The following is a 23,943-nucleotide window of genomic DNA, read 5'->3' as shown; positions in this document are numbered from 1 at the left end:
CCAGCTAGCCAGGAGTGCAACAGCTAACCTTACTTAAACTTCAAAGGGAATCTTACCTCTCCTCAGTATTTATGGATATGTCGATCTTTATCACAACAATGTGACTTAGCTTTACTTAGTGTTCACTGTTTATAACAAGTGAAAAGGATGGATGGAATGGAACTGGCCAGAACATTACGTAAAATTACCCTCAAACGAGATTTCACTCTGCAGATGTTATCCATTTAGCAAAGATTCGAAATGAAGTTGTGCCAGTCGCACACGCTCCATCCCATCCTGTGTTGTTTTATTTTATCGTGTATTTGGCGCCACCTGGGGACGGGGGGACGGTATTATCTAGATAGGCGGAGAAAGATACTTAATCATAATATAGCTCCGCCTGTTTACCATATTTGGTGAAACCAAGGCTATGTGGAGAGCGCTACCTCAGCCTTCTAATAGACTGGCGCTAACACTACTAGCATAGTTAGATAGTGCTTATAGGTCACATCCATTATTTGTGTATTAAAATGGTTGAATTCAGACGTTATATTGAACGACTTTTGCAGAAAAGTTGACTTTTTTTTCGATTGAGTACACAATCCCGTATGGTAAGGCAGTTTTGATCCATGTTTTACGGTTGGCGTGCACTCAGATCAGTGCATGCATTGCACTCTCTTTCCGGGATTGTGCACGTGGGACGTACGTCTTCTGGATTCCATAACATAACAAACTAAAAGTTATCAGATTCATTCAGCAAATACTTTGTTAAATGTAAGTAGCCTAAATATTATCTTAGTATCCAATTAAAATGAATAGTATATTTTGTGAGCCAAAGAGTTATCAAACAGTCTTCTGAGTTCTTTGGTGCACACACACCAAGCAAGCGAGTGAATGACTTTTATGCTTAAAATTCTCTACGTGCTAACAGGAGTAAATTATTGTTTATTTTTTGAAGTTGCACTCTCTTTTTGAATGAATTCAATTTATGTGACCGTGAAAAATGAAGATACGTGACCAACACGATTGGCTAACCTAAGGGGCGGAAACGTATATATATCCATGGGCGGAAATATAATTACGTCGTAATTCTGGAATCTCTCCAAACATAACAGTCTTGCGGCTTTGTAGGTTGCACGGAACGTGAAACAGGTTAGTGGGAATTAAACATTAGCTATTGTTGCCTGGCATTGCAGTTACGCGAATGAATGCATTGGTTCATTCCTCTTTGGTCAACGTTAAGTAAGGTCTTTTGAACACTTACTGGTAGGTAGCAAGGTAACATTGGCGAGTTGTCCTGAAATGCATAACGTTTACTGTGTTTGTTTAATGTGCAGTTAACATGAAATGATTCTGCATACATTCGACCTAAAAAGGGGTAAGATGTCTTGACAATAAACGTGAAGTGTCTTTTGGCGTCCCAATAGTGGTGATAGTGAGTATACTCAATGTTGTTGCATCTCAAGGAACTCTGATGATTGCGTGTTGCTGTTTTCTACATTTAATTGGGCAGATATGAACATCACACACCTCACACTTCGATGCTGCCTCTCTACTTATCCACTATTCAGAGTTAACCCTGCCAGACTTATATCATCCACACAAGTAAGTCATATAGCCTGCCTTTGTACAACCTTCAGAAAGCGTATTGCATTCACAAACACCGTCCATAGAACCATATGTTTATTTCTTGTATTGGTGACTCATTCATGTCTTTTTTTTGTCAAGATGACCATGGCACACCCCAGACATAAACATGCAAAGAGAATTGAGGGACTGGACAAGAATGTATGGTAAGCATGGGCTAGTGTCCATTTTAGTTGCCTCTATAGTATGATTTCACCTCTGACATAATGTGCTTTACCTTTATAATATGCAGGGTTGCCTTTACATCTGTGGCAGCAGACCCAACCATTGTCAACCTTGGACAGGGCTACCCTGATATTCCACCTCCCTCATATGTCAAAGAAGGGCTTGCCCAGGCAGCAGCTGTGGACAGACTGAACCAGTACACACGAGGCTTTGTAAGAATCTTAGTGTCTTCGTATAGAAAATTCTTAGTATTGCCTCCTTTGCAGCCATACTTATTTGGCTTATAAGAAAAAACGAAGGATAGCTTCCAAAAAAGTTGCAAAATAAGTTATTTAATGATTCCATAATAGGCAGTAGCAAAGCATGTAACAATACAGTAACAGTATGCAAGGCTTTTGTATATACAATATATACAAAACATTTAATGATTATGAACACCCACTAAAAAAGCTATGGCTATACTTTCTTTTCGGTAACTCCCTTTGTGCAAATTGGCTAGATGGGCCTTTTGGTCCTTCTATTTACAACCTGTAGGGTTGTTGGTCAAGAGGACCCTGCTTTGCACCTGGCCAAATGTTATGCTAATTGAATAATTTCTGAGTACTTGGAGCAAATAGTAGACAAGAGGTTGGAAAGCCTCTCATTGCTGTGTTCATACACAAATAGTCACATCTGGGGGGTGGCAGAGATGCGCAGAAATCAGTCAATTTGGTCCTAATTATAAATCTAGGACATGTATATGAAAAAAACAGATTACAATATAATAATAAAGTAATGCATAAGCATAAGAAATGTACATGATCTACATCAAATCAATGGTCCTGATTCACAACCTCTGCTAGTAGGAGTTAGCCTCCATGGAAAGTAGGAGTATTCCATGCAGCAGGTCTCAACAGACACACACACACACACACACACACACACACACACACACACACACACTCACTCTCTCATACACACACTCTGGTGAAGAGATAAGAGTGGAGACTGAGGTTATAGTTCATCTCACATCCCACATAACTCTCTCACACAGCTTTCACGGGATCTAACACATGGAATATAGGTTCTTCATATAGTTGTAGGAATTCAAAAGTTGACAGAATGCACAGGAGGAGGGGCACCTGGTAGAACTGGTTATATCTGGTGAGGGTTGTTGATGACTGTGATAATAAGCCATTCATAATAGTCATCAGAATGCAACCTTTTGGTATGGTTACAGAGAGCGGAATCTCAACTTTATGGGGAAAATAGAGATAGAGAGCATTTAATGTCATAAGATAATGGCATGAAATAAAAATAACTTCAGTGTTTTTTCAGTCAAGACCCTCGTCATAGTGAATGACTCATTAATATAGTTGTAATCCTGGATCCTTTTGTGGATGTATAGGTTTATGTGGATTGAGCTGGAGTGGAGATGTTTGAGCTTTTGCTCCCAATATTCTCAATGTGACATTGTTATTAATGTATGAGAGTAACACTTTAGTTTAGGAAATACGTTGTCCACATTGTTAATATCTGTATAAGCTATATCTACGGTAATGTATAGTGCTCAACAATGTTTGTAATATGCATCATTGAATCATTTATTCTTGGTAAATCCTTCATAAGCGACTAATTGGTCTTGACCTAAGGTCACTGATAAGTAGTATGGACCAAAATAGAAAGGCTCCTAATACACTATTTAAATATGTGACTTATAGTGACATAATAGTAACATATTAAGACAATTCATTAGAAGGCTATAACGTTTCCATTTTGATCCATACTACTGTATATATCAAAGACCTTAGATCAAGGATAACTAGTTGCGTATCAACGATCTCCGAAGAATAAATCACCTATTCAGTAAGACCTAATGCATGTGTAATTGTGCTTAAAGGGGAAAATCCGGTGAGTTTTTCACAAAGATCTCTGTTTCTCGAGGTCACCGAGTACTGTCGGTACAAAACAAAACGAAAACAATCGGTTTTACCTAGGTCAAGTTGCTACAACCAGCAGCTAATGCAGCCCGGCAGCTACAGCCTATACTCTGTGGGCATGTACATGGTGTGTGCTGTAGCTGCCTGGCTGCATTAGCTGCTGGTTGTAGCAACCAGGTGCTAGGTAAAACCGATTGTTTTTGTTTTGTTTCGTACCGACAGTACTCGGTGACCTCGAGAAACGGAGATCTATGTGAAAACGGATTTCTCCTTTAATCGAGATCTTATTGAGCACTAATACATACACATCAGTGTTTCCCCTACAATGTATTCATCAGCGGCGCTCCTGGAAATCAAGCGCCACTGCAAAAAAAGTTGCCTAATTAAAAAAAAAAAATAGACGCAAGTGAACTTCAGGAACAGCTGCCGTTCGTTCATGTTTCATGTCAACAAATAATAGTAGGCTAACGTTGAAGGCGCAGTCAGGATTCCACAGGAGATCACGCTTGTTTGTGTTTATGTTTAAGTTTATTAGCAGACGCAATTTTGTGCAAAAAAACGTAGCCTACATTATGTTAACCAAGGAACCAAATTAAACACACCAGCGAGATAGCTCGCCCCTACCTTCAGTAGCAGCCTATTCCCAGATAAATTCCACGCATTGTTTCGTTTTTGTTTGTGATACAGGCAATGCTTTCAAGCCGTGTTGCTAACATACCTAGGCTGTGAAACTAAGGTCTAGCTAGCCTATTGGTGGGTTTAATTGAATTTGAGTAATAGGATACGCAACCATTTAGCCTACATCTGAGATAGTTTGTAATTCCTGTAGAGCTCACCAAAATTATAGATATGATACAAGACACTTATCTGCTATAATCCAAGATAGATTTTCTTCGAGTTTTTGAGCATTTATTTTACCAAATGACATGGGAAACATAATTAATTTCATCCACATATTCTTATGCACCATGCACAACAACGCTACTAATTTAGCTTAAAACCGTGAGAATCAAGCAAGCCGTCACGGCATTAAAGTGACAGGCACTCAATTCGACTTGCACAGCACCAATACAGTGTAATGACATGAAAGAGAAGTCTATAGTTTATACAGTGCTGTGCAAAAGTTAAGACACCCATGCTGAGATTGACTAAAGGGAGGAATAAAAAACATATTGGGGGGGGGGGGGGGCTTCCTACGATCAACAGCACCGCTGCTGGAAAAATTTCTAGGGGAAACACTGCACATAGTTATGTATTAATGACTAACACTTGTTTCCTAAACTTAACTATAACCAATGTCTATCAGTAACTTACTGCTTTCCTCTGTTTGACTGTGTAAATAGGGTCATCCATCTTTGGTCAAGGCCCTATCGCAAGTGTATGGTAAAGTGTATGATCGGCAGATTGATCCCTTCAAAGAGATCCTAGTTACAGTCGGGGGTTATGGATCCTTATTCAGTTGTATGCAGGCTCTGGTGGAGGAAGGGGATGAGGTAGGACAAGCTCCTTTTTGATAGTCCAGTTCTATTCTCCTATGATGCACATTACTGTTGTTTGCATTATCACATTGCACTCAATGCAGTTTGTTTGTCTTGTAAACGGCTGTATATTATTTGTATATTGTCCTAGACCAGGGCTTTTCAACTGATTGTGACCCAGGGACCACCATTCTGACTAATTACATAACCCCAGGACCACCACTGAATAAAAATACTGATTCCCACATTGCAACTACAGTGGGTACAACTTTCAATTGTCCGGCTTCATGCGTGATTCTCACGTGACCTCACGCGTGAATCACGCTTCTTTTATTTATATTTCCCAAGTGAAGCTGCAATGACCCAAACAACATACATTGTACATTACTGAATCCATGGTCAGGGACCACCAGCAATGTCACAAGTGGGCCGCGGACCACTGGTTGAAAACCCCTGTCCTAGACCATCATTTCCCAACCTTGGGGTCGAGACCCCATGTGGCGTCACCCAAAATTTAAAGGGGGTCGGCTGAGATATTGGGTATCTTACAATTGACCAGGACATTACATATATATATATATATATATATATTAGGGCTGTCAATCTATTAAAAAATGTAATCGAATTAATTACATACAGTACTCTGTGATTAATTAATCTAAATTAATCGCATATATAATTTTTGGTGTGAAAGTATTTTAAATTCAAATGAATCATTGAATAATCAGCATTAGTGACATTAAAGTTCAAAAACTCTTTAATTATTATTTTCACTGTTCAAATAATGGCCATAATAATCTATGGTATGACTCAATATGCTGAGGAAATAAAGGAAATAAAGTTTTTTTCACATACAAGGCCACAGATATAACCTAGGGGACACAATGAAAATAAATTGACACTCCCCTCAATGTCAACACTATTTCTTTGCATTGATGTGCGACTTTAGAGTTGACGAATTCCGGTGATATGCAAATTCCTTGCTGCAGACATTGCAGAGGACTTTATTTTAATCAACACTTTATTTTAATCAACACCATCAGGCCATTTTTTAAAAGTAAATGTTCCAATCAATGATCTAGGCAGCACATTTTCTTCTCTCTCCTTCATTTTACAGTCTAATGGTTACTGACTAGAACGGCTCGGGGTCAAAGGTCATACGGAATCGATTAATCTCCACAATTTTTTTTTAATCAGTTATTTTTTCTCAAATTGATTAATCGAAATGAATCAGTTATTTTGACAGCCCTAATATAAACATGATAAGTTAAGTAACTAATCAGATCCTTTATTACAATCTAGCTATGTAAAAATAAACATACAGTTAAGAACAAAATTATTTATACCCCTGGCAAATATTTTTTTAATTGATAATTTTTCTTGACCAATATGTTTGTCCTGACTGAAAATCACACTGTCACATGCCAAAAGGTTGCAAGACAATATGGGAGAAATATGGAATCAAAAAAAGTGGTGACTTTTACACTAAAACAAGAGGCTAGATTCTGGAGGATAAGATCAGGCAGTGTGCCGAGAGACCTGCCACAATAGGCAGCATTTGACCATTAAACCACACAATGATCCAAAACATACAGCCAAACAAGGCAAGAAATGGTTAACAGAGAACAATATCAACATTTTAGAGTGGCCCAGCCATAGTCCAGACCTCAATCTGTCAAAAAAGTGAGCATGAGGCCAGAGTCAGGCCCTAGAATCATCGTGGAGACATGGAGAAGCTTGGTAGGTATTATATGAACCATTTTGAGAGCTGTGAATGCAAATAAAGATGTTCCAGTGATTGTTAAAAAAGGGTATGAATAATTTTTGACACGCCATTTTTCATAAAAATTTTAAAAAGACAAAAACACTTCTTTTTTTTTGACATTGTCTTACAACCTTTTGTCATGTGGCAGTGTCATTTTCAGTCAGAACAAACATATCAGTCAAGAGAAAATCAACTTTAAATCAATATTGGCCAGGGGTATGAATAATTTTGTTCTTAACTGTAGACATCCCACATGAGATCATCATGGGTAATAATGCTCAAGCAAAGTATCAAAACAACCAGGCGAGAGATGCGCTCTCTCTCAAAATAGGGTCATCTGCCAAAAAAGGTTGGGAACCTCTGTCCTAGACAATATGTACATGGTCTGTATATCGTCCATATTGTATTTCAGATATGGCCTATACTGTTTTGCCTGTATGTTCTATGTATATTTTCTGTATATTGTCTGTGAAGTGAGATTGACGGCATAGGCCGGAAACAAATTTCTTGTTTGTAGTAACTAGGCAAATACATCTGATTCTGTTACTTCAGCTCAGAACAAATAGTGCCACTCCAAACTTTACTAACCTGACTACATGAAACTTATGAATGCTTATGCTTATAGCAGGGGTTTTCAACCAGTGGTCCATAAGGCCATTGTGGGTGGCCCCTGACCATGCATTAATGCAATGGTTGTCAAACTTCTCAAACTTTCTGTCATATCCCACTTTGAAAGGAGTGAACAAGATGGTAACGACATTAAAACATTATTTCCCACTATGGTTCCACATAAAGTTTTCCTCCTGACCCCCTGGATTTGATGTTGTTTTAATTTAGGGCTGAAACGATTACTCGAGTAATTCGAATAATTCGATTACAAAAAATGATCGAGGAAAATTCTCTGCCTCTAAGCTTCGTTTAATTCCTATCACTTGCGTTACGTGGCCTGCTCAGCTTAGGGATTATTGTTTCACACACGGACTGTTATTACTGACATGCACCCCCAGAATTAAGTGGGCGAAATGACTGAAACCGTCCGTAAAAGGCAGAGAATGTCCAACGTTTTGGGATCATTTCAAACTTAGAAAAGAAGACAAGGCGCAATATGTCCACTGCCAAGCAGAACTAGCGTACCACAACGATGATTCAACATCTAAACCGAAAGCATCCAGTTGTTAACACCAGCTTACACCAAGCGTAGCCGCCGATACAAGGCAACGTAAACACTGATGTTGGCTAATTTAAAGGGGACCTTGGCAACTATTTCAACGTAATAAACCCGTTTAGAAATAATTTGGATGGTTAAATGACCTGTTCCGGTGAATATTGGTGACTTTTCCCGCAGCCCCTAGCGTCCCCAGGCGGAAAACCAACCTTGCAACATTGAGACTACCGTCCCGGAAAGAGAAGTGAGAAACAAGGAACTCCCTTGCAACATCCACATTGTCTGCCGAACTTATGCTAACCGTTTTGCTAGCTTGTAAACAAATCCATGTGCTTTATCGTTACCTTTTTCCACAGTTTGAAATAGCATAATGCACAATTTCTCCAGCAGAGGCGGAAATCCTGCCAAGTTTCCCTTTAATGTATTAGCTAGTTAGAACGTACGGTATTAGTAGCGGCTGTAGCCTAATGTCGTGAATCGAAATTATGTTAAGTTGTCGAAATTTTAAGTAGTAAACTAATGCATGTAAGTGAGCATTGCAAGTGAGCAATACACTAAAAACTCAGCACACACACTCATCTCGTCTCTCTCTCTCGTGCGCGCGAGACTGCATTACTTTAAGTTTCAAAACTGCAGTTTTGGAGGATATATTTGCAGTTCTTATGCATGAAATATATGAATTTACTTTGAAGTGACTAGGGCTAGTTTAGGCCTACAGCATGATTGTTGTGCATATTAATAAATTGCACTTAATAACGCAAACTTATTTTTTATCCGATTATAATCGATGAAATAATCGCTAGAATACTGTAGTCTAAATATTCGCTAGATAGCTGTAGTCCTATGTAGATAGCCTATTGATAGTTCATTTGTTTGTGTGCAGTAGTTTTGTTTTGAGTGTATGATATTTTCCACTTTTTCCAAATTTGCCAAATTTTTTTCCCCACAAGTAGGGACCGCCTCACATTTTGAGAACCGTTGCATCAATGTATTGTTTTAATGCGCAAATCTTCATTTTATTTTCCTTTCAGCAGTGGTCCTTAGGTTTCATTCTTTAGGCAAAAGCATACTTAACCAACTTGAATTGTTGTTGTATCCTGCATCATGTTGTGTAAAGATAAATAAGCTTGTATATAATAAATAAGCTTGGTTGTTGATCAGCCACTGTGGGAAATCTTATTCTTATAGCACAAGGAATTGAATACATTTCCTGTGTATATCTGAAATTACAGGTTATCATTATTGAGCCTTTTTTCGACTGCTATGTTCCAATGGTACGAATGGCTGGAGGCAAGCCAGTATTGATCCCCCTCAGACTGGTAGGTTTGCGCCCCTGAGTGAACTTCAACAGCTCTTTCACATAGAATCAACCGTCAACCACAGTCTCTAAATTGACACTCTCTGACCCGGTTGTTTCCATACTCAGAAGTCAGGCAAGAAAGCAGACATCACCAGCGGAGACTGGGTTTTGGATCAGGATGAACTTGCCAGCAAATTCACCTCAAAGACAAAGGCTATCATCATCAACACACCAAACAATCCCATAGGAAAGGTGAGGCTATGACAACTGTGCCATGAATAGATAAGTCTGGAATGGATGGGTCTGCAAGCCACTTCAAGGCTTTGCAGCATTTAGTGTTTCATTCCATGTCATTTTAAAGTAAAGTTAACTGATTTTTCTGATGTTTACAGCCTTATTCAATTTGGTTTATTCAATATGACATGCTCTGAAAAACCTTTCTATACTGGCAAAATTTTTCAAAACACTGTTTTCGGACAAATCCTCTGCTTTCTAATTTGTTGTTCAAAAGTGTCGTTTTGGTTCTCCTCCGGGCCCTGAGGTTGCATCCCGTTGTTGACTTTAAGCTGACAGAAACATGTTTGACTGACAATCCACCACTTCCCCCGGCAGATTTTCACCAGAGATGAGCTCCAGGCCATCGCAGACCTTTGCATCAAACATGACACCCTGTGCTTCAGCGACGAGGTGTACGAGTGGCTCATCTACAAAGGCCATGAGCATATCAAAATAGGTACTGTGTGGGGTCAAAGGTCATGAGCATGGGGGGGCGCTGTGGCGCAGCAGGCTACAGTGCTCGTACCATATACGGGTCCGAGTGCCCACGGGGACCCAGGTTCAAATCCAACCTGCGGTCATTTCCCGATCCCACCCCCATCTCTCTCTCCCTCCCACTTGCTTCCTGTCACTCTCCACTGTCCTGTCCAAATAAAGGCAAAAAGCCCAAAAAATACACTTAAAAAAAAAAAAAAAGGCCATGAGCATATCAAAATAGGTACTGTGTTGGGTCATCTGCGTCAGAAGCACAGAAGCAATTTAAACATTGTGTCTGGAGAGGATTTCTGCATGCTTGAACTGTTACCCTCTTTTGGCATTTCTATTCAGTAACATATGTTAATGTGTTTTGGCATTTCTATTCAGTAACATAATGTTAATGTGTTTTGGCATTTCTATTCAGTAACATGTTAATGTGTTTTGGCATTTCTATTCAGTAACATAATGTTAATGTGTTTTGGCATTTCTATTCAGTAACATGTTAATGTGTTTTGGCATTTATATTCAGTAACATATGTTAATATGTTAACAGTATGTCAGTATGTATAACTCATAACTAACCAGAATTCAGAATCAGCTCTATTGGCCAGGTTTGCGTAAACAAACAAGGAATTTGGGGGGGGGGGGATCGGTTTGGTACGTGTGGACTACTTTGGTACGTGTGGACTACTTACACTAAGTAAGTGTTGAGAGAAGATGAGACAAGAAGGTTGCACTGTTATACTTACTTTGGTTTGCTTTGTCAGCCACTCTGCCAGGTATGTGGGACCGGACGGTGACCATCAGCAGTGCAGGCAAGACCTTCAGTGTGACTGGGTGGAAGGTGTGTGTCAGCTGACTCTTATTTTTCATTCACAAGGTGCATAGCCTGCAGACAGGAAAGGCTTAGTGCTTGTCTTTGGTATCGAAGAATTTAAACCAGAACAATGTGTCACAGTTCCCCCTAAAATATGTAGCATGTCTGAAGTCTTATCACATGAATGGGTTAAAGTGGAGGCTATTTTTATTCCTCTTGTCCTGCAGCTTGGCTGGTCTATTGGCCCAGAACACCTGATCAAGCACCTGCAAACAGTCATGCAGAACACTCTATACACCTGTCCTACTCCACTACAGGCAAGTGCACGATGAATTATCCCATGACCTACTTCTTACAGGCTAGTGTTTACCCTTCTGTTTTTGAGGCTCAGTTAGTTAGTTAGTTTGTTAATTTTTGTCATATACAACAAAGTACAATATGTAGTGAAATGCTTAGGTTGTGTGTCTAGAAGGAGTAATTATTGAAATATTATTTTATTGATGATGCTTTGACCCTTAGGCCTTCTTCAGATCCAAAAACAGGAAAATGGCAGGCATCTGTGTATAGGCCCAACAGCAGCACACCTGGCAGACATCGCCATCAATAAAATAATATATATCCATGGAGTGTGCGCCGCCTTTCTATTTTTAAGTCCCTCACCAGTGCTAAGCACCTCGCGTAAAAGTATTTGGTGCATGTTACAGTTTATACACCAAGAGGAATGATGAATCATGTTAATGACAATCAGCAGAGGATTGTGTTGCTTTATGAACAAGGTAAACACACTGACAACACTGATGAAATAATTTCCTCACGCTAATCAGCCTTTAAGGGGCTATTGTGCAGATATAAAAGACCCATGTTAATGTCAGTATGTTCATCAAAAGTTACTTTTAGGCTGGTCAGACAAGATTTTGGCCCGATTTTCTAGTTTGAACATGCAGTGTGTGATTTTCTAGTTTGAACATGCAGTGTGTGCGTACAGATACATTGAAGAGAAGCAAATTTATTCTGAGAAAATACTTGTGGAGGGCACTGTATCGTGAGAGGCTGAAACGTAGTGTGAGTTACCACGTGTGCGATTAAGAGGAAATGACACAGCGTCCATCCAAATTTAGAGGTGCACCTCCTTTGATTCAGTGTGCTCTGCTGACCCCTCTGTCTGTTGCTGGTACTGCAATAGGAGGCAGTGGCTCAGGGCCTGATGATGGACTACCAGCGCATGGGCCAGCCCGACTGCTACTTCTCCTCGCTGGCCGACGAGCTGGAGGGGAAGAGGGACCGCCTGGCCAGCATCCTGCGCTCCGTCGGCATGGCGCCCGTGGTGCCGGAAGGGGGCTACTTCATGATTGTGGACGTTACGGCACTCAGTGAGACTTTTTATCCCTTATTATGAAATTTAATATTTAGATTTATATCATGTATTTTGATGTGCAGTATTTCAAAACCGGTCCTTATACAGTGTGTGAATTTGAAAGATGCTGGAGAAAATTCAGGGCTATATTACAAAGCCACAACCCAACAAGCCAGATTTTAGTAATGTAGCTATGAAAACGGTAACCACTGTTCCCTGTGTTCCACTCAAGATAAGGACCTGTCGCACATGGGGGACGATGAGGCGTATGACTACAAGTTCATCAAATGGATGATCAAAGAGAAGGTGAGAAGGAGGAGGAGGAGGAGGCAGTGAAACAAGCCATTTGAGTTTTCGCGTGTCGGCTCACAAACCTAACCCCAGCATGCTGTCATCAGTCTTATACTCATATCAGCAGCTACCGTAGCAGTGAAGTAATGCCCCAGGCTGTTCCCCCAGGAGTACGTCAGCGAGTAACTATTTTCTGTTTTGTCTCTCTCCCAATTCCCCCACCCCCCATCTAGAAACTGGCGGCCATTCCAGTAACTGCTTTCTGTGGCGATGACTCAAAGAGGCAGTTTGAGAAATATATACGCCTGTGTTTCATCAAGGTAAAGGATTCTTAACTTAAATCTCTGGAACAGTTCTTTATAAATCAGCTTGAAAGTGAAAAAATAACTGCATGGTCTTCATTGTAGGCCTAGTAACCTACTATATCTTGCCTTTAAACTAGACACCCTCAAATCAAAATGGCAAATGTACCAGTAATTCCACTACTGGGATGTGTTATGATTGGAAAGATGACTTATAATGACTAAAATATCTACTGTACATGTACATTTAATGAGAATTCGTTGAGCTCTCCAAGGCTCTGAGAACAGCTACAAAAATTAGCACATGCAATTACACAATTAGGAAACATCCAGACTAGATCACTGGGAGTCTCTTATTACTATGGTCAAACAGGTGGAGACAATAGACTGTATAAAATAGGTGTGGACATATATTTCCAAGTCCGTTGAGAGTTAGAAAGACTAGTTAATATAATTTGTATACAACAGGTTGTTTAGTTTAAGTTTGTCTTCTGACATGTGTTGTGTTGTTACATGCCCACTGCAGCAAGACAGCACATTGGATGCAGCCGAGACTATCCTGAGGAACTGGAACAAGTAGATGTTATGCTTGACTGGACCAGAACGGACAATGCTCTGCGTTCATACTACATGCTGAAGTGATCTGAATCAGATTTTAGAAATGTAGTTAAAAAAAATGTTTTTATCAGATTGAGGCCATTTTTTGAATGTGGCATGGAGCATTAAGGCCTGAAGGAAGCCTTACAGCCGGGCTACACCAGGCTTGCAACTGATGGGTTCTGTTACTGGAGCTTAAAAATGGTTTTCGAAAGTGAGTGCTGCAATCACGTCTGGGTAACCAGTTTCTTTAATTATAGCGGAAGCTAACTGTTGTAGCATAGCCTACACTGCGAATGGAACACTTCAGTTGCATGTCCGTTGTAGCCCTGTCAGTTTGTATTTAAAAAGACCATTTAGCTTTGACACAACACATGGACCTTAACAGAGTATACTGTAGCACTGATGACATTCATAGTGTAAACCAGACAAACTTAATTCAAGGCGTTAAACACTCAGAGGTAGGCCTAGTTTATTATTCCCTCTTGTTTTCATTAATGAAGATGTTATTTAGTATTTTCTGTTGCTGTAAGATTTAAAAAACCAAGCTGGCTCTGATTTATCTCTGTAGAGACCAATGTTTTTAGACCTGATTTAGCAACATAGTCACTGGTTTTGTTTAAGATGCAATTAATTTAGAATGGTTAATTTCATTTAGAAAATCTTGAAACTTTTAATACACTATCTACATCTTCCAGCATTAAACACAAACTAGCTTGGTATTTTATCTGTGTTTGTGTCTGTTTTCCTGCTTTGTTGAGTCCAAGTTCTATACCACTGTGGTACCACAGACATTAACTCACAATTTGTTGAAGTCACACTAGTCCAGGGGTGTCAAACTCATATTAGGTAGTCGGCCGGATTTGTTGTAATGAGACCTTGTAGGGGGCTGTCATTGTCATTTTTCTGCATGGGTATTGTTTGATTATATCACTTATGAGCAGTACACAATAATATACTGCTGTCATATACTCTTTCTCTCTTGAAATGCCCTACTTCCATGTTAGTTTTTCTGCTTATTCCTTGCTGAGGATGGTTTGTAGTGCTAGGTTTAATCAATTTATCATATCATAGAGATATTGCTTATACTGTAACACGTTGAAGACAACTGGATGTGAATATCTTTTTTTCTAATTTTCCCTTCCTACCCAAAACATCTGGTGGGCCGTATGAAACCTGCTGACGGGCCTGATATTTGACACCCCTGCACTAGTCAGAAGTAGTCAGTAGACGCTGTCTGATATATTCGAAATATTCGAAAATCATAATGTTATTGTGCATTACAGATAATATCAATCAAACTATTTGGTTTGTTTTAATTAAGTGAAAATACATCTAATCACAACAAATGTTCCTAACACTTGTGTTTTAATTGTATTATTCAATTTAAACAGCATTTATACAATCACATAAGGAGTACTTTTGGCTTAGATAGACATTGGTCAATAGAATTATCACTAGGCTATTGTGTCATGTGTTTGTAAAGATAGGGAAATTAAATGTTTTTGCAGAGAATACTGCATAGAGCAGTGTTGTCATAGCAGAACTTAGTAACTTATTCCAATGTGAATGACTCATTGGTGTAATCAGCAGTAGCCTATTAGTGACCATTTGGTAATCCAAACAAATATGAACAATTATGTCCACTTACTGTTTTGGTGTGTGGCGTCTCATGCCAATCAAATTCCTGCCATTTATGGTCTTCTAAATATCCATGATTCCTTTGTAATTTATCATCACATATGTTTGAAGTTTATTCCATCCAAATGTCAAGGAAATCCAATGAACTCTCTAGAAGGAGTTCAAAAGAATAAAAAAAAAAGGCACAAATTCCAAAAGTGCTGACTTTTTATCATAATTTGTGAAAACATATTTGTCATACTCCTGCCTAATTGAATTGATAAAGCAGCTGCATGCTGAAAATGATTAAACTGGTTTAAAGGAACCGTATGTAGGATTTTGCCCAAAAGTGGTACTACAATCACTTTCAAAATACTGTAGAGCGGTGTACACCGCAGATGTGGTAACTAGAGCAGAGCTGGCAACCCAGATGCCGAAACACTACTGACTTTGTGATTACTAGATAGGTGGAGGGTGGCGGATCAGGCTAAAACACAAATATGTAAACATCAACATCAGTTGAGGGCTGCAACTTCACTTTTTTAAATGACAATATCCTGGCTTGACTACTGTTGTCAGTGATATAAGTATTTGAAATTAGCATGATTTCCTAATGTCTAGTGACAAATCAGGGCCATTTTATGATTAATTGAATTACATTTCTTACATACGGTTCCTTTAATGTTGGGGCTCAGTGCAAACCAATTGCCCACCATTACGTCTTTTTTTCTTTTTATCAAAATGGACAATAAAAATGTGAAAACATTTTACATAAAATTGCAGCGAAATTCTTGGACATAGGGCCATAGAATGTATGGCTAATAATTATTACACTTGAAGAGCAGCCAAACCAGAAGCTCGTGTTGACCAACATATCCATGCTAGTTATTTTAACCTCATAACACTCAGTGTAACAAAGAGTTTTATGAGGGTAAAATAACTAGCATGGGTATGTTGGTCAACTTGAGCTTCTGGTTTGGCTCTTCAAATGGTCATATATTTTTCACACACTCAAAAGGACACACCTATAAAGAAACAGGAGTTTAGTGTGAATGTCACACTTACATTGCAACACTAGAATATGGTGTAAAAATTAAGTTTAAGGTAAATGTCTTTTTCTGATGTTAATGATATTGTGGTTCAGTGGTGATAAGTGAATGTAATGATGTAAGTTGGTAATCTTAGTTTTTTGGTCCGGTTGGTTTTCAGTTTAATGCAGGAAGTCTGCCACTAGATGGAAGCATACTCTATGAAGTGGTCCTCAGTAGCCCAGGTTATCACTGTTAAAACTGATAGATGTGAAAGTCTAGAAACAAGCCATCTCAGGTTGCGTTAAATCTCCAAATCAGAAATACTGACTTCAGGTTTGCCATGGGAAAATAACATGTTGATCTTCTGAAAATTACAGCCATTTAACAAGACCCATTATTTTCAGTGTGTGTTGAAATGTGAGGAATTTGAATTTTTCATTGCCCCTGTGGGGGACAGATACAGAAAAGCAAGGTTGTCTTGGCTCTGGGGCATCGATCTGAATTCACAGTCTGCATTCCCCTTGCTGCTAAATAACGGCCCTTTCCTCAGAGCCGCACTAGTATAGAAATTCAAGGGGACTTGAGTCAGCACAAACAATTAATCTGGCCTACATGGCCAATGACACTTCAACTTTTAAACAGTGAAAACTGGGAACGCCGAGTGCCTTAGAAAGAGAGTTCTATTATCAGCTCTGAATAAGACTAATTTCAGATGCCCTGTTTGTTCCTCCCGTTTGTATCTCTCTGGTGTCCACTGTTTGGACCCTGTGGCCCCTTCTCTCTCTCTTTCTCGGTCTTCCTGCCACCGGATAGAGGGAGTTGCTGGTGCTCCCAGAAGGCTGGGCACAGCAGGGCGGAGTTTTCTCCTCGCAAGCCTCCTTCCCAGTTTCCCTTTCCTCTTCCTGTGTGGGAAACGTGTCCCGTGTCCCCAGTTTCCCCAAGAGGGCCAGTCCGTCAGTGTTGCTATGGAGACTCCCTCTGAGACCTACCCCCCCCCCCCCCAACCCTCCTTCCCCAATTGGGCCTGGTTGACCATTGCTGGCCTCTTAGGTACAGCCCACATATGAGGGTTATTTGATTTGAGCAGTGGCTGCCAAGGCCTTACAAACACCTGGTTCAGTTTGGTGTGATTCCTAGTTGGCTGCACATGTTGCTGACTGGAATCGTGAGATGAAGTATGGTTGGAATAAACACCTGAGAGGAGGAGAGACCGTCTACGGGTGGCCTTTTAGCACACTATTTGAGCTCTGAGTAAATCAATGGACGGATAAATATTTAAGTCCTGACCAAATTTGCATGCTTGAGGCTTTAGCAGGGGTTACATTGCCGGGTGTGTACAGTGACTCATTTTTTTCTATTAACAGTAAGAGAATGTAAGACGGCACATTTTCCAGGAGGGCATCCAACTGGTCTAAGGATGGTTCAATGTTTCTACAAATCATCCCATATCTGGTGTTAAGCAGTTCCCACCCACTTGCACTATGGTTTGGCCTCAACCATCCCACACTCACCTGTGCTACAAGACCAGTTCAGCAAGCTTTTGTCATTTTTATTGGGGAGGTTGTCTTTTGCTCAAGAGCAGTTAACAGGTGACCAAATCTTTTTGGAATGTGTCCAGACATTGCTATGAGCTGACTAGCAATTTGAGGGACCCTGTATGTGTGTAAGTGTATGAGGAAGGAAGGAGGGGGGTGTGCATTTCATGTGCATGCATGTTGTTCTCCCCTTTCTGTCCTTTCCAAACAGGGTACAGCAGAAGCGTGGGAGAAAACCAACACTGACTCATTTGCCTTGCAAGTACCCATCTGGTTTTTCAAGTTTGGCTGGTTGTACTTACCTTAACTGTCTCTGTATGTGTTTGTTCTCTGTTGTTAAAGCCAGCCATCGGAAAGGTGAGGTGAGGTGAGTATTTCCCCCCCCCCCCGCCAATCTCTGCTCTCTGACCTTTAAGCTTAGACCTTTTACGTCTAATCCTGCCCTTCTAACATCTCCCTGATCCCACCTCTCGGTTCAGGCTTTCCCATTCAGGTGTGCTCATAAAAAAGTAAGTCCAATGAAAACAGGTTCTAAAACACAGGATCTCCATCCATTTATTCAGCGCATACATTCCTCACAGAAGCTCCTTTGGAAGGGGTGGGGGGTGGTGTGTAGAGGAAAACGAGAGGTCGGGGTGGATGGGACGTAGACAAGACGACCAGGATCAAGCTGAAAGTTCTATTGAGTGTTTTTTTGGTGATCCACTGAGTGGAACCAGTTAGTGTGGTTCCCTTGGTTGTATGTGTGTGAGAGGGTGGGGGGCTACCTCAGACGTCCTCATAGTCCAGGCCCACCCAATGCACTGTGGGTCCACATGCCCTAGTCCAAGGAGGGGCAACCAGCCAGCATCATTAAACAATCTGCATCCCCAGGCCTCCATACTTCAATGCCCAAGTGCTACAATGTCACGGGACCAGGGAGGATAATGAGGTCAACATCCAAGTCTGCAAAAACGATGACCAGAGCCAGTCCCTCTTCACATGGCATCCCATAACGGACAGAGTTCAGGCGATATTTCAAAAGAGCCAGACTACAAAGGTCCTTTAAAAAACACTATTTAAAATACAGCCTGTTTTGGCATACATGCATGCCAAACAAAAGAAAAAAAATATACACTTTGTTTTCATTCTGATGAATATACATTTTTACATTCCGTTTTGAGAAGTTCAGAATCGCTCTCAAGTTCGAGCTGCCCTCTCCTTTTTTGATGTCCATACATCCATATATTAAAAACAAAAACAGATCATACCATACAGCAGATTCAAAATGCTATTACTCTAAAAATACAGTATAAAACTATAACTTACTTTTTTTGTAAGAGTACATGATTGTTAACAGGGATCTGGAAGAGTTTGGAAAAAAAAAACATCAAATAGTTGAAAACCCAATGCATTTTTTTCCTTTACCACTGTGAAACAACTTCTTGAAGTTTTAAATGCACACATCCATTAACTTCCATCTTGGCCAATGTCTTGTTGATTACCTAAAGACCTTGAGCGGGAGGAGTATTTGGCAGCTAGCTTTGGTAGTTTTCTTTTAGTACCTGACTATTAGCGTTTTAATAAGCCCTTCATCCATGAGAGAATTTAAGGCATTATGGGGTGAAGAAAAACAAGAGAATAAAAAAAATTAAAACATAAATATAAAAAAGGGGAAAATGTAGTGTTGTGAATGGGGAGACAGCCAATGATTGTCTTAGATGTGCACAGAGGTCTTTTTTCAGTCCATATGTGGAGAGAGGAAGCACTTAAACGGTCCCCCCCCCACCAGGCTAGACTACAGTCCAATAACCGCTCAGATACACTCAGCCTCTTCCATTAACAGGCACATTTCTCTGACTTTGAGGCTGATGAAATATTAGCATAGTGTTTTTTTTACATGAACAAAAAAGGTGGAGGATTTGTTTTACATTAAGTGACAAAAAAAAAGTATTACTTTGACAAAGCTCAGCATACCAACAAGAGGGGGAAAATGACACAAAAGCATGAGTCATCCAGTTGAGATCTTATACAAAAGGAGTCCATTTTAAACAATCCCAGTGCTCCGACAAGACAAAATGGATACCATATAGGGCATACACCTATACATATACTCATATTTGTGGGTACAGATTTTTTTCGGTTGATTTTAGTTAAAAATTGTCCCTCCTTTAAAAAACCGAGTCCCTTCAATGGCACAGGGAAGAGGAGGAGAGGAAGAAAACGAGCAAATCCATAAAAATGTAGGATGGCGGTGGGTGGACGACCCTGACCGCTCGTTGCAATGGGCGAGTCTTGCTTGTTCAGTGAGTGGGGGTTCACAGTATTGAACATGACAACAGAGGGCGGGGCAGAGTTGACGTTTGGTTTGGTGTTTTTTTTTTTTTCGTTTTGTAATTGAAGGCTGGATGGGAGTCGCTAACACCAGTCAGCGATGTAGTCGAAGTCACCAAACATCTCCTGCTCGTTGGAGGTGAGGATCCTGGGCTCACGGGGCGGCGTCAGGATGGGTGCCTCGGAGGTGAACTCGTCGTCGAAGTTGCTGACGTCCTCGGCTCCCTTGATGGTGGGGACGAAGGGTGGCCGCACCTTCTTAGTCAGGAGGCCATTCCAGTCTACGCTCTGTTGGAGACACAGCAAAGACAAGAGGCAGACGCTCAGTCAATCACTTGCTAACATGTTGTTAGCAGTCTTGCTGACATGCTAACTCTAGCAGTAGTGCCATGGCCTTTGCTCAAAAGAGCAAAATAACTCAAATGCTGTACAGGTTAAGAGGTTGAACTAGACAACTACTGTATGTGGGATGCGGGAGCACGTACTCTAAAGAAAGGATGCCTCTTCACTTCCTCTGCATCTTTCTCCCCAGCTCCCAGACGCCTTTCCGGGTTTCGCCTCAACAACTGTGGACACAATATTCCACATTCAATTATAATGTATCAATGATGTTAACTTCTGTCAGAAAAGGAGCTTCAGGAATAACAGATCTGCATGGTTTAGTCAGCCTACATACCCTTCTCATGATAGAGATGGCTTCTGTGGAGAGGAATCGTGGGTAGCGAACTTCATCGTTGACAATGCTGTCAAACACCTCCTCTTCATCATCACCGGGGAATGGTGACTGAATGAACAGACACACACACATACAAAATAGATAAGTCAACAGAACTGCTTGGCCTTATCAGACACCCTCTTAATGGGCCATCAGCACTGCTTAAAATACAGTTTGCTAACTCAACATTACTATGCTAACACTCTACATTCATTGCCACTCTGTTAATTAGCACCTCACCTCCCCGACGAGCATCTCGAAGATGAGTACACCCAGACCCCACCAGTCCACTGCCCGTGTGTACGACGTCTCTGTCAACACTTCCGGAGCCAGGAACTCGGGCGTGCCACAGAACGTGCTGGTGCGGTCACGGAACCCCATGCCTGAGAACAAACCGGCCGAGCGAAACGGTCAAACCTCAAAAGGCACACCGATGACTCATAGTCCTGGGAGAACACCTCTCAGGGTGCTGAAGGGAGAAGGTACCTGACTAACATCAACATTTGCTTAGTGCTGCAGCTACACAGTTTGTGTGGGAGTTCAATGAATCACCTGCTCAGAGGCAGGTGATTTATTCTGTACCATTGTTTCTTTTTGTACAGCACTCAGAAATGTCATTTTGAAACATTAAGATTTATTTGGAAACAATGAGTGTCCACATTCCTCTGGCCATTATATGTCACATGCTCTTTTTGTTTCCCAAAACACAAAATACTTTTACAATAATAATAATAAAATAAATAAACAGCACATCTTGGCTTCATTTTTCATCTAGAATTGAGGGCCCCCTTACCTTCTTTACACAAGCCAAAGTCAGCGATCTTCACATAGCCTTCTGTATCCAGCAAGAGATTATCCAACTTCAGGTCTCTAAAAGAGGACACACAAGCAGTATAAGCGTCAAATATTTTTATGATAAAAAGCTTTGATGGAAGCTCGCTCTTAAGTATTCAGCCAAGGAGATCAAATTAATCTCCATGATGATGACATTACCTGTAGACGATCTTATGATCATGAAGGAACTGCAATCCTAGGACCACACAAGCAGCATAGAAACTGGAGACGAAAAATGGTAAATGTTAAACCATTATTGCATTGTTAGTCAATAAGGCCCAAGAACCAGATTTTCACAAAAACAAAGAACACCAGCAGACAGGTCTCACAGATCTGACTTCAAGTGGAATCTACTTAAAAAACTTGGAGCAACCCTGTTTATGAATGAAGAAATGAAAGTGTGTGTGTGTGTGTGTGTGTGTGTGTATGTGTGTCCAGCAAAATGAATGCCAGAGAAATGGAACATGAGGAGGGAGCTTTATTGGTGTGTGAAGTGGGGCACTTACACAGCACGGGGTTCAGAGAAGACGTCAGCGTGAATGTGCATCATGAGGTCGCCTCCAGCAGCATACTCCATGACGAAGCACACATGCTCTCGGGTCTGAAAGCAGGCGAACAAGTTGACCAGGAATGGGTGCCGCACGCTGTTCACCGTCTCAAAGATGCGCTTCTCACACATAAGACTAAACAGGGAATGGTTGGGGGTGGGAGAAGGAGAAGAAGAAATGACCATCACATTTTACGGTGAACACAGATGCTTTTCAATCCTATTCATTTTGAATTTAAACAAATTACTAACAACAAATTACTAACAAAATGCACAAACACAAGTGTATCCAGCAATGACTCCAATTAGTAACAAATTACTAATAGTATTGGTAATTTTCTAATACATTGTACATGACTTTAAATGACAGCTTTCAAATTATATCATAAATCATAGACTATCATCTATCAATATTGTGTTGATGGTCAGTTAGTGACTGATGGTCAGTTAGTGTTACCTTTGCATGAACATATTTCATACCCAGAAAGTAAACTTCATGTGCACAAGGCTACAGATTACAGGGCAGATTCTCAACCTGATACTTTCACTGTCCACTCTGATTACCTGTCCACCTCATCGCGAGCCACAATGTCACCTTTCTTCAGAGCCTTAATGGCAAACATTTCCCCCGTGCTCCTGTACTCAGCCAGTAAGACCTGGGTGAGAGGGAGGAGAAACCATGAGGTCTGAGCAGTGAGCAAAATTAAATTAAGCGTCACAAATGTGGTTTGCAGCTGATGGTGGTTACCTTCCCAAAGTGTCCACGGCCAAGGACTGCAACACATTTGAAGTCGTTGAGGCTGAACTGGAATTCCTCTTCTTCCCTAGAGACAGGACACACACACACACACACACACACAACATAAGAGCAAGAATATTTCACCATATTCCCATGCCCAGTGAATGGATCAAATTTCAAAGACAGACAGGGACACACACTATGTACTGAGAACGTTGCTGTACATTTCCATATACATTCCCTTTCTCAACCCCCTCCTTTCTACCACTATTTCACACATTACCAGATGTACCAGAACTACATGCAATCTGTCTCATGTCATTTCAAGCATCCTTTAATCTTTAAAAACACAGACAAGCATGTTGTGTGTTGCTGCGAGCTACTGCTCAGTGGTGTGTTTGCATACTTGATCTCTGCTTTGGGCTGGACGGCGGTGAGCTCGAGCTCCGGCTGCGGGGTCTCGTCCTCAACCAGACTGTCGTGGCCTGGGGGCCCCACCACCATGCTGCTCCGCCGGTCGTTCAGGAAGTCAAAGGTCGCCAGTGCATCCTGTGGGAAGGGGACAGCACGACTCTGTTAGGGTGATTGGGACACAGTGGAACGACAAGTTTACACAGGCCAGGAATGGACACATGGGCTTCTTTATTAGATTTACTGTAATGGAAGCTGACATTTACCTATCTAATTAAAGAAGCACAAACAAAAACAAAGAAAATACAAAATACAGTTAATTTACTCTAATTGAGTTAAACTACCTGAAATTAATAATAATAATAACAAAAATAGTAACGTCCTTTAACTGCACATTTTTAAATACACTAAATCACTCTGCAATGCAAGGGTACACACAGACGTCAATTTCAGAGTTATGCATAGACACATGAGACACTGTCTGTGTACCTGCACTGCTTTTCCATCCGGAAGCTTGCCCTCTGCCAGCGCCTCGGGCATGTCCACAGCGATCGAGTGACGCTTGTGTAGAGGGGTGTCCTCTTTGTCAAAGTCAAGTTTGGTCACTGTAGTGTTGCTGGAGATTAAACAGGTGGGTGATTACTTTTTAACTATTTGAACGCCAGC

The 23,943-nt window shown here is 40.8% G+C and overlaps 2 protein-coding genes across 6 annotated transcripts in view; one reads left to right on the top strand and one right to left on the bottom strand.

Moving 5' to 3' along the window:
- The first annotated feature begins 503 nt into the window (after positions 1-503).
- On the top strand, positions 504-14,259 carry LOC143116992 (kynurenine--oxoglutarate transaminase 3-like). 4 transcript variants are annotated; one of them, XM_076278414.1, is made up of 14 exons: positions 504-753; positions 1,493-1,584; positions 1,708-1,772; positions 1,859-2,003; positions 5,054-5,203; positions 9,351-9,437; positions 9,545-9,670; positions 10,031-10,151; positions 10,939-11,015; positions 11,216-11,305; positions 12,172-12,358; positions 12,575-12,648; positions 12,867-12,953; positions 13,462-14,259. In XM_076278414.1, the coding sequence occupies exons 2-14, from the start codon at positions 1,495-1,497 to the stop codon at positions 13,513-13,515; spliced, it is 1,353 nt and encodes a 450-aa protein (XP_076134529.1). In that variant the 5' UTR covers positions 504-753; positions 1,493-1,494; the 3' UTR covers positions 13,516-14,259. The 4 variants fall into 4 exon arrangements, with proteins under 4 accessions (XP_076134529.1, XP_076134530.1, XP_076134532.1 ...); XM_076278415.1 differs by lacking the exon at positions 504-753 and adding an exon at positions 763-1,131; XM_076278417.1 differs by lacking the exon at positions 504-753 and adding an exon at positions 1,159-1,245.
- A 3,988-nt stretch (positions 14,260-18,247) lies between these two features.
- pkn2b (protein kinase N2b) overlaps positions 18,248-23,943 on the bottom strand; it is a 30,694-nt gene continuing 24,998 nt past the window's right edge. The window contains exons 12-22 of one of the 2 annotated variants that reach the window (XM_076278411.1): positions 23,767-23,893; positions 23,273-23,439; positions 22,876-22,951; positions 22,692-22,783; positions 22,087-22,263; positions 21,740-21,802; positions 21,540-21,616; positions 20,987-21,129; positions 20,708-20,815; positions 20,517-20,597; positions 18,248-20,319 (exon numbers count right to left, since the gene is read on the bottom strand). In XM_076278411.1, coding sequence (XP_076134526.1) covers positions 20,116-20,319; positions 20,517-20,597; positions 20,708-20,815; positions 20,987-21,129; positions 21,540-21,616; positions 21,740-21,802; positions 22,087-22,263; positions 22,692-22,783; positions 22,876-22,951; positions 23,273-23,439; positions 23,767-23,893 — 1,315 coding nt within the window. In that variant the 3' untranslated portion in view covers positions 18,248-20,115. The remainder of the gene's footprint in view (positions 20,320-20,516; positions 20,598-20,707; positions 20,816-20,986; positions 21,130-21,539; positions 21,617-21,739; positions 21,803-22,086; positions 22,264-22,691; positions 22,784-22,875; positions 22,952-23,272; positions 23,440-23,766; positions 23,894-23,943) is intronic. The other variant, XM_076278412.1, reaches the window with a different exon arrangement.

This window comes from Alosa pseudoharengus, unplaced genomic scaffold (assembly GCF_046254945.1).
Source record: "Alosa pseudoharengus isolate Yale_2024_CS ecotype anadromous, Long Island Sound unplaced genomic scaffold, YU_APseudo_1.1 YU_APseudo_1.1_scf_11, whole genome shotgun sequence".
NCBI lineage: Eukaryota > Metazoa > Chordata > Actinopteri > Clupeiformes > Clupeidae > Alosa > Alosa pseudoharengus.
The sequence above is the reverse complement of the archived record's forward strand: the minus strand, read 5'-3'. Positions and strand labels throughout refer to the sequence as shown.